At 40.2% G+C, this 17,317-nt stretch overlaps 1 protein-coding gene across 1 annotated transcript; it reads left to right on the forward strand.

The window, feature by feature from the left end:
• Positions 1 to 6,416: 6,416 nt before the first annotated feature.
• On the forward strand, positions 6,417 to 16,395 carry zgc:162989 (uncharacterized protein LOC100037351 homolog). Its single transcript, XM_012851157.3, has 4 exons — positions 6,417 to 6,860; positions 14,814 to 14,894; positions 15,774 to 15,806; positions 15,962 to 16,395. Exons 1-4 carry the CDS (start codon positions 6,681 to 6,683, stop codon positions 16,028 to 16,030), a joined length of 363 nt encoding a protein of 120 aa, XP_012706611.1. The 5' UTR covers positions 6,417 to 6,680; the 3' UTR covers positions 16,031 to 16,395.
• The last annotated feature ends 922 nt before the right edge of the window (positions 16,396 to 17,317 follow it).

Below are 17,317 nucleotides of genomic sequence, written 5' to 3' on the forward strand. Positions count from 1 at the left end.
ATATATATATATATATATATATATATATATATATATATATATATATATATAAAGCCCAGACCCAAATGTACAGTATATTTTGAGCCAGGAGTAATTGGACTAAACTTTCCTATTTTAGCACAGTTGTGATATCCAAAATTATTCTTATTTGTTGAATCCCAGAATAATGACGTGTATATTTTTAATTGCTTTCTTCAAATTCAAAAGTTTACACACTGAACATTGAAATTACTGTGTCCTCAAAACAATTTGGCATTGCCCTATGATGATGTCATGGCTTTGTAATGGATGACGTAAAGGCTCTGTTGGGTAAATCCACAACATCTGAGTTAAACGGACACGCTCTTGATGTATGTTTTGGTAACACTTGAAGACTCTCTGCTTTGTCGTGTGCGCTCATGGAAAAATCTAAACTAAATCAGGTAAGGCACCGTAGACTCGTTCATCCTTGGGGTACATTATGAGATACCCGAAGGTGCTAAGTTGATCTGTTCAAACGACTGTACGCAAGTATAAAACACCATGGCAATGTCCTGTCCACTGTTCCGGAACGAAGCGGGTTCTTTGTCCCAAAGATGAACACAAGAGAAAGAAGACCTTCATTTTTGCAGTTGCACTTGGAGGTGTAGCGGAACTACTTGAATGGAGATGCTTGGCCACAAAGGTTGGTTGTACCTTGTGTCGGCCCTCTATGAATCATTTAAACGTACACAGACCTCTAGCTTGTGTCTGTACATAACAGACAAAGAAGCTATTTAACGTGTAACGGCTGCTTGTCACAAAAGCCTATTGTTTTCTATCAACTTGCAACCCTACAAAATTGACACAAAAAACAATTATTGAAGATCTGCGTGCGTAAATGCAGCCGATCTTAATCGAGCCGTCTGTTCCTTTTGAAGCTTTCAACAATGATTTGCTTTGAGAAAAGCCCCTTTGTCGCAATGCTCATATGGTTTCTGGTTATCATGTCAAACTGTATATCTTTGACACATTTCGTGTGTGAAGGTACAGTAAAAAATGGAGCGGAAAAAGAAAAAAACACTTCTATGAAAAAGAAAAAATTGAGAGGAAGACAAGTGGTTGGTCCCCTTTCAAGTTTGTGGCTTCATGTGTCTAACAGACACAAGCCACAAACTTTCAATACAGCATATAGTGCCTTGGAAAGGTTTTTTTTTTTTTTTGTTACCCTTAAGATTGTCATGCTTTGTCACATTAAAATGTATTTTGAAAGGAAAAAGATATCAAGCCCCTTCCAGTTGCAGTTTCAGTGGCAAACTATAAAGATGGCTTCTTATGTCTTTTCTTTTGTCACCCTTCCATAAAGGCTAGATTTGTAGGTTTGTCCCATCAGCAGATCTTCCTAACACCGATCTGTGAATCATTGCAGAGCCTCTTAGCTACCTCTCTGAATGATGCTATTTTTGCCTAGTGATGTTCTCTCGCTAATTTCTGACACCTAGAAATGTCCCAAAATACAGACTGTAGCTAGACTCATACTACCAGCACCTTCAGAAGTCAAATAATGAATAAATAGCCACGTGTCGTCTAGTTTTAGTACATTTATAGCGATTTATGTGAAGCCCTCAGAGATTTTGCTTGAGAATATTATGGAACCAGCAGTATTAAAGGAAACATATGATGCTTTTCAGTTCTTCTTTTTCACATTCGAATCATTCAGTTGTGGCTTATATAAAGAGGAATTGTAATGCTTTGGTTTGAATTCGTCATTAATTTACTTCCTTTTTACCCTGGTTCTGAGGTTCATCTGAGAGAAACTCGTTTTGGTGGCGTTTCTTTAAAAGCAAATAAGACACTTCATAAGACCGGTCGCTGAGTTATTAACTCCACCCCGTTCAGCCACTTTTGCAGTATGCTGGGGATGGAGTAATGAATTGTGTGGGTCAATACACCCAACAACCGAAGGTTTGGACTCATGCACTTGTAGCGTCGGCATCCTTGAGCTGAAATGGTTAAGCCGGACCTTCATGGCCTTGTTAAGCAGTTCAGCAGCAAAAACTGGGACGCAATTGTTCAAAAAAACGTAATAGGAAACGGTGTAAACTGAACGGCCAGCAAAAGAATATGAAGACATCCAAACATCTACACAGCATCTTCTACAGACTCCAGGTACACACGAAAATATATTTGAGGGCTAAGAAGTGGATTTTGCATATGTCCCCTTTCAGACCAAATTTGTCTGTAGCGTGACAACATGTGAAACAGTTGAAAGGCTGGGTCGTCTTTGGCCACACGTTGACTATTTTCAGCCATGGTGGTTTCTCATTCATGAGAATACAGCATGTTGCAGGGTTGCGCTCTGCAGGATGCTGCAAAACGTTCTGAGAAACAAGTCCTCAATCTTGATTTGCTCCTCACCACAGACAGACCACAGACTTTTGCAGTGCACGACAGCAATTCAAACACAAGCTGGCAACACAAACTGGTTGGATAACATAATAGTAAAACAGTGTAGCATTTGGTATGAACATCGTGGTACAGGTACCTTTTGCTTCAGAGGTTCCAATCAGTAGATATTGAACTACTTTTTCTTGTTTCTTTTCTGGCACAGCTTAATATCATGAATGACAAATAAATGCCAAATACCCTGCACTCTAATGAGGCTCTGTGGAGAGTTTGACAGGAAAGCAGTTCCACAGGATCACACATTCATTCTCTGTCGTACTTGACTGTGTGTGGGCAGGCAAGGCTATGGCACATGTTCATCTTTTTTTTCAGCTTAACCGGTCAAATCTATCGGTGTCTCATCTGACCTAAATACGTTGCTCCAGTTAAAGCCCTGGTAGAATTTAACAAACACCACAAGCTTATGTTTGCTCAGAGATAAAATGCTTTCACCTGGCATGACTCTGAAACCACGGGTTAGCTTGCAGACAGCATCTAACGGTTGTTACTAGGACATTGTAATCCCAGCGTTTGATTGTGGCACATTGCTACTGGGATATTCTCTCCACCTATCTTACCCTTCTCACTGTGTTTGGGGGCCAAATCAATTTCAGTCATCCTCCAGTCTTGTTTACCACAGTTGCTGTTGTATTAAACGTATAATTTCTCTGACTGCAGCGTTGGGGAAGTTCGGGTTAGTAGCCTTGCATGGCATGTTCGCGTGCGTATGTCATCTTGAAGAGTGACTGAACGGGTTCCTGTGTCTAAACATATTTGTACCTCAGAGAAACAGAAACTGGTAGAGTTTGTGTATTTGTTTTAAAACTTTTTCATGTTCATTAGGCAGCATCTCATTGCATCTGGAAGTGCTAAAGACAACTTGCTGACGTTCAAACGGAGCATCAGAATGGGAAGGAAAAGGTATTTAAGAGATTTTGAGCTGCCCTACTCGAGTATTGTCGTGGACTCTGTTATTTAAAACCACAGTGGGCCCATCTTCTGATATAAATAATTATTCAGCACGTCACAAAGCTAAAATCAATATGAACCACTCTCCTCTGTATCTGTGGTGGATAAAGTCATGTGGATATAGAGGAGAGTGGTCCGTGGTCTCCATCATTGATCCAGTAGGTGGCAGTGTTATCCCACCAACAGCTAAAGACATTTTAAGCGTGAACAACACATTAATCTGGAAAAACACGTGTTTATGGCTCATTTTCTTTGGAATATAATTACATCATTTAGTTACAGTTTACATTTACAGGGCTTCCAGTCTGGTTTGCGTAAATGTCGTGGTCCAGACCTGCTTGTGCGTTTTGTCACCATGTTACGGCATGAGATGAGTCATGTAGCCACAGGTGAACCGCTGCAGAGGAGCAGGAAATGTCCTCATGTATGATGCAATGCACATTTTCTTTTTAAGAGATTTGCACTGCTAGGTTAAGAAAGATTAAGCCAGAGGACACACAAGCGGTAAAATAATTTTTTGATGGTGAAAGTCTAACCGTTTAAACTTCACAGTCGTCTTGTTGACCATAACTGCTTCAGTGTTTTTTTTTCTCACTGGTAATGAGCCACTCTTACCAGGTTGGAGGTGAGAAGACCCGACAAGGGTCTCCACCGGTGTTTTATTTTAACCAGCCTCACCATGCAGAACAAAGCAGCATGGCATGGGATGAATGAATGTGTTCTCTTGGAAAGGTGAGTGGCTAGAAGCACTTAATTATTCAGTGTTTGTAACAGACGGTGCATCAGAGGGTGAACGCTGGTGGCTATGAATGATGGATACCCAAAAAAAACCCTAAATTCCCATTATTCACATCGCTATGTGATCTGTGGAAACTCTGGAGTGTGTTTTCTACGCTATCTCATGTGCATTGACGTGGCATCTGCAGCTGCATGTTTGACCCCACCGTTATGTGCTCCTTTCACTTTACGATGATGACTGCAGGAATTGGGTTTGACATTTGACTCTAATTTGGCACCCATGAGTGCCTAACTCTTGCCCATGCATTATGTAAGGGTGCGTAACTGAGGATGCCAATTTGACTTGCCTTATTAAACGTACACCTGATAACTGTCATATAAAGGACAAAGAAATTACCACAGTAGAGGAACCCTGGCTCACCTGTCAAGGAGAGACCCAGCTGTTGTTAGAAATGCAGCACTGTGAAAAAGTGTTCATTTATTAAGGGGAAAAAGAGTTTTCATACCAGTGTCTATTTGGGGGAAAAAACTCTAATTTATTAAAGCATGATTTCAGTTTTATTAGCCACACCCTGCCCCAGTTATTGCCAGACCTGTAGGATTAAAAATTGACACAAGTAAACCTTGCCTTACAACATAAAGTGGGCTCATAAGGAAACACAGCATGCTCTGATCTAAAGAAATAGATAAATAAAAGAGTCATTTGCATCTGTGGGTCTAGTAGTGGTATAAAACCATTTCTAAGGCTTTGGGACTCCAGCAAACCTCCATGAAAGCCATAATTAATAAGTAGGGAAAGTAGTAGGAACCATTCCCAGGAGTGTCCAGGCTACCAAAATAAACCCAAGAGATAACCAACAACTCATCCTGGAGGTCACAAAAGAACCCAGAACAACAGCTGAGGGACTACAGGCCTCACTTGCTTCAGTTAAAGTGTTAATGCGCACATCTATGCACTCATTATACAGTAGCTGCGTTGCCCTGTAGTTCTCTCCAGCAATAGCAACAGTTTTGTCCCATTTCCTGGCTGCCTGCTGGTGTTGTTGCTGTTAGTGTTTTTGTTTTCTGTTAGTTTTGTCTCCTTCCAGGTGTTTCTTTATGTCCATGTCTTTTCTGTCTTTCTCTTATTCTGTCATTGTTGCTCCTCTTCCCCTCTTCCTCTGTCATGTTTGGCATCAGCTAGTACCTAATACCTTGACAGCAATAAAATAAACGATCAAGGGTTGGGCATCAAGGGAGGCTTTATACCTATAAAGCCTCCCTTGATAAAGTAAATATGTTTGACATAAGTACGCCAGAGCCAGAGCTTATGCCAGAGCTTCATTGGCAAGTCACCGCTTGCTGGATATGACAAGGGGAAAAAAAAGTAATAACGCGACTTGGCAAAAATAACATGCATGGTAGACTTCCAAGGAAAAAACTTCTGCTGACAAAAAAATGACACAAAGCCCTGCCTCCAAATTACCCAACACACATATTGATTCCCAAACTTTTATGAGGAATATTCTGTGAATTGATGAGACAAGCTGAGTGGAACTTCTTCGGAGAAGCTGCATGTGCCGTTAAATCTGACATAAAACTAAACAGCCTTTCAGAATAAAATACATCATACCAAGAGTCAAATGGCCGCATTGCTTCTTCAGGACCTGGGGGACTTGCTTTAATTGATGGAAGAATTAAAACAAGTCATAGCTTAAAATTTTGAAGGACATTGTGACCTTGAGCGAAGGCAACAGGACAACGATTCAAAGCACGTCAGCCAGTCCGTCTCTGAATTGGTGAAAAAGAAGCAAAGGCACAAAATGAAGGTTTCAAGAGGCCAATCAAAGATACCACTTAAAAATAAAAAAAATAAAAATAAAAAAACTGAATAAATACGTAATATGGGAAAGACTTTTTTACAACACCTAACAAGCCCTCATCGTTGGTCTTTTGGAGGCAATAAATACTTAATATACTTTAACAAGGGATGTGCTGGAATGTGATTTTTCTGTTTGATGCGCAATTATCTGTGAAAGCGGAACAAAACTGCAAATCATTATTAGATTTTTTTTCCCCATGTTTTCACGCCAATGCACACATATTCAGCTAAAGGGATCCTCCCTCGAAGATTGCTCTTCCGACCTTTTTTTCGCTTTCTTTATTGCCGCAATTGACCTATGCTCTTCCACCTGCCATAAGGAAAAATAAAGAGAACAAAAAGCAATTACACACCCTGCAAAGTGCACAGACGCACGCACGCACACACACACACACACATAGAGAGAGTCATATCTCATTACCATCCTCCTGATAGTGCAGCCAGTGTGTTGCAATAGGAGGAGGTGGAGGGAAAGAGAGCCAGAGAGCGAGCTTCAGAGAGAATGAGCGAGAGGGAGGACGAGGACAGGCAGGGAACCAGAAGCCGCATTAAAGAAATAGAAGAAAAGAGGAGCAGCGTGTTGGAACAGCAGCCCGTCAGAATAAGAGCTTTTAACATATAGAGCAGGAGACTCAGTGCGCGTGGGGAGTGCGTCGCAGCCTGTGGCTCGTTCTGTGTGATCCACGGTTCTCCTGAGGCCGTGGCAGCCATGGCGTCAGAGCCAGGCACCCAGTCCAGGGTGATGTTCCAGGCGCCGGACAAGGCAGAAGAGGCGGCGCAGCGTAAGCTGGGCAAGCTGACAGTCAAGTACAACCGCAAGGACCTACAGAGGAGGCTGGATATCGAGGAGTGGATCGACGGGCAGCTGCACCTGCTGTTTGACTGTGAGGTAGGAGGACAGGACTGTCTCACTCTGATGCTGTCCACTGTTCTGCATGCATCGAGAGGAGGCGAGGTGCAGGGAGGCACAGAACTGATTATAGGCTCCTGCTCTTGGTTATCCATCATGCGTGGCTCATGAAGTGGGTGGGAGGCAGGAAGCTCTGCTCCCTGACTGCAGTCTCTGGTTCAGCAGCACTCATGTGTCATCAGCCTGATTGCAGGCTTTAGCAGTATCCGTGCACTAAGATGCTAGAAGTCATTAATAAATATTTACAGACGCGTCACAATCTTCAAAAAAGACCTAAATTACATGACTTATTTGGACACCACATGGATCGATGCAAATCTTAAAATTAGTTGCACATTGTGAAGTTCTGCAATCTTGAAGAAAACATCCCAATTTTATGTGGCGTTAATTACTATGTGCAGGTGTATTTCAATACATATAAGTGTTATTATGGTTTATAGCTATGGCAAACTGAAAGTTGACTAATGAAAAATATATATTTTAGCACAAAAACATTGTGTCATGACCTGCATAACTGTGAGGAAGACTGCTGTCCTGACTATTGTCCAGCAGATGGTCTTTGGAGTAAGGCACAAAAGGCCATTGCTGCAGAAACTCCTGTTTACAGGATTCTGTACACAACAGATAAAATGGAAAGTTTAGTGGAAGGAAAATGTGGTAGAAAATGCAACTGGGACAACTAAGGGAACCTTTAGAAAATTCAAAAGCAAATTCAAGAGTCTAGTGAAGACGTACGAGGTGGGGACGCTTTAAGAGCCACCACACACAGACCTATTCAGGACAATGGCTCCAACTGTTGCATTCCCGTCCTTTAAGCTACTCCTGAGCTGCAAATTCCTCTTCTCACGCCAAAGTAAACGTATAATTTCATGTGGATTGAAAAGCTTGGAGAAAAAAAGTAGAGAGTAACAGAATCCAAACTACCTGAGGTCCAGCGTGAAGTTTCCTCATCTGATCATCATTCGAAGATCAATGCCATTTGCTGCCGTCAGGCCATGATATTTTTCAAGCTCAAGCCGTCTGCATAAGTCACCTCGTCTAAACCTCATAGAGAATCTGTGATATATTGTCAGGAAGAAGACGAGAGACACCAGAAACATCTCATCAATCGTGACACAAGATGATTGATTCCCTCCCAAAGAAACCCGGATCCTGTATTGAGTACATACATTTTATAGTACAGGGACATCATTTCAGTAGGTCGACATGTCTGTGTTAAAAATCCTTTTATTATTTGTCTAACGTAGAGGATTAGGAAGAAGAAAAAAAAACTTGGAGGCTTCGAAAACGCAAATCCTGTTCTGTGGGATATAATCCAATTATGTCAGGGGCTCCATATTGACTTGCTTGGCATTCTGTGAGGGGAAACCATGGCAACAGATGTCTCGTCGCCCACACGAGGCATCTCGGCACGGTCAGAATTAGGGTTATCCGTTGAGGAGCACGAGCTTCCTGATGACAGCGGCTATCGGATGACGGGATCCCCTCCCTTTCAACCCAGGGATGGTGGAAACAAATTGTTTCACGTTTCATTTTCATACAGAGCCAGCGGGCAGCCACCTCCCTGCCTGCCTGTCGGCCGCAGAGCGCTCTACTGTTAGTTCAGCAGGAGATAAAATCAGGCTGAAAGGGCTGGTTGGCAACAAAGATATCTGGGCTTTTGTTTATAAAATCTTGTAAAGATCTACATATTTGCCGGGGAATGAAATTTGCAGCCACCTGACCTGACATATGAATGTCTTTCATGCTCCAGTTGCAACATCATCAAACTTAAAGAAGGTATATGTTTTATAGCAGCAATATGAGGGATTAATAGTTATAAGGTAACAAGATGCGGCAGCAACAATACAAACGTCCATCCCTGCCTCTGAAAAATGCTCGTCTTCAGTACTTTTTTTTTTTTTTTCCTAAGAGTGATAAACAATCCTCGCCCAGTGACAAATTAGCACCTAACCTTGCAATGTTTTGCATGAGCCACTTGTGCAGAACTGGTTGTGGCTTGTCCGTGTGCACTGGGTAGCGTAATGAATTTTGCATAGGGCTCGGGGGAAGGTTACTCTGTTGGTTCTCAGAGTCTTCCGCGTGGAAGCATTTACCATCAGTCCCGTCTCACAGCCTAAATTATTTATCTGCATTTCTAATTCATACAAGTCCCGCCCAAGTCTGGACGGGACCCTTTCAGACTTTAAAAACTACATTTTTTAAATTTTTGAACTGTAGTTTTATACTTAATCAACATTAGAACTGGGAGCTGGAATTTAAAAAAAAATAAAAATACACTGGAAGATAATGTAGCCTACATCGTTTAGAAATAAATATTATACCAGGGACACATTTGGTTACATTACTCAAAGTATTTTATTGGTTTTTTCTGTGATGAAATAACACAACGTAGTGGAAAATCATGAAGCAGATAAATGACGCATGGTTTGCAAAACATTTTACAGATAAACACGTGTGGTCTGGGGTCTTTCTGCATGGAGTTTGCATGTTTTCCCTGTGCCTGCATGGGTTCTTTCCAGGGACTCCAGCTTCCTCCCATTATCCAAAAACATGGCTCCATCCGAATATCCTTAATTATAGCTCCTGGCTCCTGTTCCTTGACCTTTCATCGTTGGTAGGAAAGAAGCTTGGGACTGCTGGGCCGATTTCGGACAGCCTTTAACTCCGACATCATTACATGACGGAAATGCACATGGATGATACGAGTCAAAACCGGGCCTTCAGCCTTCCAAAAATTAACTACAAAGTGCGCACTCTCTTCTCTAAGGCCATTTTCATTAATTTCCCTGAGGAGGGGTGTGCTTATACGTCATGTTACACAAAGGATTGTGGGATTCCTTATAGCTCCTCAGCGTCAGTAAGGGACATTACGAGGTTCCCATGCTAAACTAGAAGAAGGTAGGCAAAGGAAGCATACAGGCTCCTTTTCCTACCTCCTTCCTTACTGACTGCGCTATTCGGACAGCACTTATCATGGCGACTGCTGACACACTTTCGCTTTGGCTAAAGAGTCCTTACCCAATAAGGGAAAGGATGGACCCCATGACTCTTAGGTTAATTGGTCTCTCTAAATTGCCCTTAGATGTGAGTCGTTGTTTGTCCTGTATCTCTGTGCTGCCCTATGATGGACTAGCGAGCTGTCCAGGGCGTACCCTCGCCCAATTATGACCCTACACAGATAAGCTGGTATAGATAATAGATACATGCATGGATCATGTCACAGACTATCAATGCAATTCAGCTGTAGATATTATTTAATCTAAACCATTCCACTGTAGCTCTGGTTGTATGTTTAGAAACATCGTCTTGCTGGTAATGTAATTACAGCCCCAGCTTAAGGTCTTTTGCTGCCTCTAGCAGGTTTTCAGAATAAGGTTTAACGGCCAAGTTGCTTCAAACAACAAGGAAGTTGACTTTGGTTCTGCTTTGATCTCGATACTTATCTCCCAGGATTTCCCTGAGTTTAGCTTCATCCATCTTGCCATCAGCACTGTTTAGCTATACTGTCTCTCTCCCACACCATGAGGCTACCACCACCAGGAGGTTATTGTTTTCCAGATGGTGTGCAGTGCTAATTTCCTTCTGCACAGCATTTTGCATGGCCAAAAAGTTCCATTTTGTTTTCACCGAAACGTCTTCTGCTTGTTTGCTTTGTCTTCTTCATTGCTTGTGGAAAAATAAAACACCTCAATGGCCTCTTTTCCACAAAGATGAGATTTGTGAAACACACAACCAATAGTTTCCTTATGAACAGATTCTCCTGAGCTCACAATATCTGCTGCTCCTCCAGAGTTACCATGTGCCCCCCCGACTGTTTCTGTAATAAACGCTCTCCTGGCCTGGCCTGTGTAGGTGGATGACCATCTTTTCGTAGGTTTGCAGTTGCGCTGTGATGTTTCACATATCTTTGGACGATAGATTGAACGGTGCTCTCTGAGATGTTCAAAGTTTGGGTAGAACATGTTTACATTTTGAGTAATTTCTGAATGTAATTATTTTCTTTCTGATCTAGATCTAGGGTTATCGGATCATGGAATGAATGCAAGTGCATGCCACGCCTTTCACGTTCTTATTTGCGAAAACCTTTGAAAACCATGTGGCATATTCTTTCGTCTCATTGATAAAATCCAAATAAAATACACCGAGGTTCTTGGTTGTGATGTAAAAACTAATATGGAGTCATCAAAAGTAAGCCAATTAAGTAAGAATCCTACCAAACGTATTTGGAATTTTTTGTTTTTCTAAACAGAAGGGTGTGGAATTGTATAATTTCAATACCTCTTTAACCAATCCTTCTGTCTCTCAGGGTGATTAATGAATGTTTAGACATGTTGACAGCGAGTCCTGCTGACAGGAAAAGGAACTGATAAGTTAAACACACACCAGCCTCGGCTCATAACAGACAGATTTTCCAGGGCATGCTTTCATTTACCAAAGCATAAACACAGAGAAACGTGTAAGCGAGGAAGCACCGGGTGTTTCATGTTAATGTTTGGTTCTGCTGCTTTTTGTACAAGGAGGGTCCAGTGGATTTTGTTACCTAGGTAACTACAGGAAGCCTAGCGGAGACCGTTTCAAACAATAACCGAGCTTCCGCCCAGAAAGAATAAAATAAAGCACACAGTGGCAGTTCTTCCTGTCACAGTAAAGCAGGAGATTTGACATGCTTCACCTCATTAGAGATGATTAAAAAAATAAATAAATGATTAATCTTTGATTAAGTACAAAACATTCTACATTTCAAAACATACTACTGACGATGATCCATCAAAGTTTGTAATCACTGAATGTGAACTGCATGCGTAACTGAGCTGCTCAGCATGATTATCAAGCTGATATTAGGGTCTATTTAACAAGCCCGGCATTAATTTAAATCATCTTAATGATGCACCATAGCACATGAAATATGAAACGATTCAATAATTACCTAAATAATTTTATATAATATGTGACAACTGTATTCGAATTCTAAATTATGTCATAAAATTTTTTTTTACATAATTATTTCTTCTTTTATTTATTGAACTTATTAATGTATGCAAATATTTTAATTTACTAATTATTGGCACATTAGTATAATTGCGTATTTTCAACAATTATTACAGTTTTTAAAGCATTTTAACAACTATTTAGAAAGTTAATGATTTTATTAAGTTGATATTCAAACAAATAATTTAATAAGTAATTAATAAATGTAACTATTTTGAGATGTGTATTCAGTGTAGATTTTTTTAACAATTTTATTTAAATAATCACAGACATAAAGATATTTAATATACTGTTTATTAAATGGATTTATTGTGGATTTGTTTGTAGTAATTTTGGATCTCCATGATTTTTTTGGCACAGTTCTTTTAAAGCCAAGCTCATGGTATTATTGGTATTGTTTCTTTTAAATTGGGTGAAACTAAGGATTATGTCATTTACTCTAATATATATCAACCACAAGTATTCATTTCAGTGCTTTTAACAAAAATTGTGAGAATAATTTGAAATAAATGCTGTTTATTTTACAATTATCTCCCTTTCTCAGCGGAAACTATATGGACCAAACAAATGTTTGGACCAATTTCCTGAGGCAACTTTGACTAATTTTAATTAAAAAGCATTTCATCCAACAAAGCTCTAAAATATGCATGAATGATCTGCTAATTATGATCATTTTTCAACAACACAGTAAAGATTGGCAAATATGACTAAATTGTAGCTGCTTATTTGTGAAATGGCAGTCCTCCAAGACTTGCTCTGATATTCACGAATTTCAGCATTGATGCCAGTGATCATTTTAAGTTCAGTCTTTTAACTTCAGAAAATGCAGCAGAGACGTATGTGCCTGGAGGCCTCGTTAATATGCAACATTCCCTCCGCTATGTAACAGAAAAGCTGAAAACTGTGACTGCGTGCGACACAAAACCTTGTAAACTAGAAGGTTTGGGATAACTTTAACTAACTGAAGCAGAGAGAAATCAGGGCGGAGAGGGAAAAGGTTTTGCAACTCTAGCTCTCAGATTTATACTTACGTTTAGATTTTATTTGTTGTGCATAAAACAAAATCTTATAAACGAGAATGTGATTAAGCTCAGCTTGCGACCTTTGCAGCACAGCAACATAAAGCATGGACCAAAACTTCACCCTTAGATTTATCCTGCACCGTTCAGCAGAATCACAGAGGGTCCAAATTTGCAGCACATATCAATTAGAGGGGCCACGGGGGACTCTGAAGAGGGCCCATCTATTTCACCACTCAGCACTTCCACATTGATTACCTTCCTTCCTCGCGTAGAGGACTGTGCAAGCCCAATCGTTTTCAGCCAAGAAAATCCCCCATCCGGAAAGTATTCCCTCTAAAACGAGGCCACACTTGTCAAATGTGAGAGTGATCCTGCTGACTCCAGACATCACAGCTCTTTGAACTCTGCTGATTGCACTCCTCATGCTCTCTGAGAGCGGAGCGGGGACATATTAGGGATAGTTATATGTATTGATTGCTTCGCCGTATTGCCCCTGGATGAGAAAAGAATTTGCCGAGAACATTGACTTGGCTTTAAAGTTTATAACTTAAAATGTCCTGCCCCATAACCTTGATTGGTTATGGCTAACATGTAACAAAAATGGATTAAACAATGATAATAATAATAATAATGAAACCAATATATTGTCCTTAATACGGGATTTTACTTAAGCACTGCAAAAATAGAATTAAAACTAAGTAACATTTTCTTGAAATAAATGTATTTTCCCTTGATTTGAGCAGGTAAATGAGACTATTTGCCAATGGAATAAGATTTTTGCACCTAAAATAAGAACAATTCATCTCCATCATCTTATTTCAAGCGCAGTATATCTAATTATCTTATTTCAGGAGTAAAAATACTAATTCCGTTGGCAAATAATCTTATTTACCTGCTCAAATCAAGGGCAAATGCATTAATTTCAAGACAATTGTACTTATTTTCAGTTCTCTTTTTGCAGTGAGGGTATCTGAATGCAGATGCTTCAGATTTAGACTTAGAAAAAAACACACACACGCACAAAACTGTAAACAATGTGTAATTTCCCCTTCAACTTTATATTTATGCGATCCTTAATGTTGGTCCATCACACAAATCCGGATAAAATATGTTGACAGTTTTTTGTTTTTAATGTGAAATTATTGAAAACGGTTAAGAGAGCAGGAACCCTTCTGCCAGGCTCCGTGTGACAAACCAACTGTGGATTAATACGGAGCACAACAGGGGTAGTAATAATCCTTCAGTAATGGTTGAACTGCATAGAAAATGGTAACCCATCCGTGAAAACTGCTGCTGGTATGTGTAAACAATGACCCACTACAGCCCTTCTACCTCAGTGCTCATGAGCACCGCTTATCAATCGCACCATTCTGTGAATTATAAACCTATTTTGGTTTAGTTTGTACTGTGAAAGCAGCTCTACTTCATTTGGGACAATCAGTAACAAAAGTGGTAGAATGTAAAAATTGAAATGCCTCATGCTATCAGGTTATGAATGATTGAACTCTGCAGTGTGGACATTATGACCGCTGGCTGTAAAAAGGGCAAGACGGTGCCTTTATGGTTCATTCATTGTCCAGTTCAAGGGTACGGGCGGCGGCTGGAGATGTGCGGTCGGTTGGGTTGGGTCGTTGGTTCATCCACAGGGCCGACGTGAATCTATAAGTCAGACAACAATGCACTTCATCGCTTGTTGGGTCAATTTACGCTCATCAAGTAACCAAGCATGGCTTGATTCTGGACTGCATGGGGAAAACATGAAAACTTCCCACAAAACAGCTCAAACCAAAGATCTGATGTGGGGATCACCACACCTGCCTGTTTTATACTCTAAAACTACTGACGTAAACAGAAATTAAGATACAGTGAACACTGTGACAGAATTATTTTTTTTCGTTAACTTTTATGTCCCTCACAGGAAGAAGAGATGCCAGAGTTAGAAATAGACATAGACGAACTCCTAGAACTGCCCGACGAAGGACAGCGAAGCCGACTTGAGGTACGCATCACAAACGTTCAAACACTCCACGTATTGAACAGTGTTCTTAAAATCTGGTTGTAAAGTTTATATAGAGAAAAAGGACCATCTCAGGTCTCCTGTTCCTCTATTTCTTGCCTCCCAGAAATGCCAGGCCTACGAAAACTAATCGCCTGACTGATTTTAGCAGGATCTCTAGATGCTTACACAAATCATTTGCGCTTCACACAAATGAGTGTTTTCCGGGGTCAGTCTTTTAATCTCGCCTTGGCAGCTTTGGCCTTTGGCAAACAGTATGGTGGTTCTGGTTGCTGTGCAGTATCAGGGCAGATTTCCTCCACAGAAGCTGGAGAATGCAACGTTTCCCCCATTGCAGGACACTCAACAAAATTTCATGCAGCCTAAAATTAGAGAGGGATTGGGAGATATTCACTCTTAAGAGTAGATTTGCCGAACTATTTCTGTTTATCCAATTTAAATAACATGGAATTAAAAAGAAAACAACGAAATCTAGTCATACTACCTCTTTGTGCCTTACGTAGCGTTTTTCATTTGTATTGTCGTCTGTTTTGCGATTATTTTAAGTGAAAAATCTTTGTTCGCTGTATTTTAGCTATGATATGAAAGCAGAGGGGTGGGAGCTACTGACGACGTTCTATGAAGAAAAAAACTATCCTAAATAAAAAGATAAAATGCAAATCGTATTCCCCGATCTTAAATTCCTGTCTATATAAAATAGTATGCTTATAAGACTGTGCGGTCTAGGTTGGGCCTGGTTGGCTCAGCGTGCTTTCATGGGTGTTCATTGCCCTCCTACCCCCACCCCTGGAGGCACCCCTGCTGCAAAAGTCAACTTTATCTTGAACTAACGCGTTCCTTTCTGTGTTTTCTCTTTGTCAGGAGTTACTGCAGGAATGCGGAAAGCCAAAAGAGGTAAGCTGACAAAAAAAAAGCTCATCTTTTTCAAGTTCAAAGTGCAGCAAATTTTAAAAAGATTAAAAACTGCAATTTACTTATAAGAACATCTAAACTGCCTATTTAATACTGACACACAGAATAAAAGTCTTCTCTCCCAAACTTCCCCGCAGGATTTTATCAACGGGCTGCTCTACAGGATAAAAGGCCTACGCAAAATGTCAGGCCCCCTGAAGAAATAATTATAGGTCAAACTAAGAATCAAGACAAGAACCGGAGCCTCTTCTTCCCCACAGGCTTAGCAGTTTGAATGCCTGCAAACGCGAACGACACGACAGGGGGATTTTTCCTGACTTCTTCCCCCCCTTTCCTGAGTCAGAATGGATTTTTGTTTCCCCCAATTTACAGACTCTCCTAAAATTTAACCCCCCATTAAAAACATTAATAACATGAAAGTGATAAACATGACAGTCATTATCCAGATGGACAATTTTTTTTTGTTTAGGAGTCAAGAGAGTGCATTTCCCTTTTTTCTTATTTATGTACATAAGCATTTTGTTCAGGTAACAGTGTTGTTGGAATAAAGTGGAACATTTTAGAAACAAGGCTTGTTTGTGCAAATCATCCGATTCAGAACAAAGTGACGAGCCAGTGTGTTTTATTAGACATTATGCATTTACAGGTTCAATTTTAATAAATCAGAGAATCACTGAAAAGTTGATTTATATTGGTACGTCGATTCAAAAAGTCAAATATTTTATATAGCTTTGTTACAGTGACGGATTTCAAGCGTTTGTTTCTGTTAATTTTGATAATTATGCCTTACAGCTATGAAATCAAAATATTACTTAAGAAAGAAAAAAAGACTTTTAACACTAAAATGCCATCTGAATGAAAAGTACGTCCATGTCTTGTACCGTATATGCACATGGATGGAGATTCTTTTGCAGGAATTACTGCATCAATGAAGAGTGGCAAGGAAGTGATCAGTCAGTGGTATTGTGGAGATGTCAAGAAAGCTTAGTCTGATTTAAAAGCAGGTTTCAGCCCATTTGTAACCCTGGGTTTGGTTTCACCAATCTGTCTCTTCACAAAGACTTTCTATGCTGTTTGGGTTCTGATGAGTTTGCAAAACAATCGAGCTTAATGATACTACGGTCAATAAACCAGGTATTACTACAAATTCACACTATGAACTGTACGCCTGGCCTAAAGTAGTCTCTCTACTCTTCCTTAGCACTTGGAGAACCTTTTTCTGCTACATTTTTTCCTTCCACTCAACCTTCCATTACTATGATTGGATGCATTACTCTGTGAACAGCCAGCCATTTGCTGTAAGCCATTATCAACAAAATTAATAGAAATGAATGCTAAGAATACATCGCCCTGCGTGCGATGGCTAAATGTGAGATTTCCTTTTTGAATTGAATTACTGAAATAAACCACATTTCAAATAACATTCTAATCATTGGAAAAGCACAGACACGTTACTTACACAAATTTCACAGCACTGATTAAACCACTCTTCC

This window comes from Fundulus heteroclitus, chromosome 19 (assembly GCF_011125445.2).
Source record: "Fundulus heteroclitus isolate FHET01 chromosome 19, MU-UCD_Fhet_4.1, whole genome shotgun sequence".
NCBI lineage: Eukaryota > Metazoa > Chordata > Actinopteri > Cyprinodontiformes > Fundulidae > Fundulus > Fundulus heteroclitus.

Excerpts from the sequence above, each read along its gene's own strand:
- zgc:162989 (XM_012851157.3), top strand. The coding sequence starts at position 6,681 with ATGGCGTCAGAGCCAGGCACCCAGTCCAGGGTGATGTTCCAGGCGCCG. Across the intron at positions 6,861-14,813 it reads ACCTGCTGTTTGACTGTGAG|GAAGAAGAGATGCCAGAGTT; the intron begins GTAGGAGGACAG and ends TGTCCCTCACAG. Across the intron at positions 15,807-15,961 it reads AATGCGGAAAGCCAAAAGAG|GATTTTATCAACGGGCTGCT; the intron begins GTAAGCTGACAA and ends ACTTCCCCGCAG.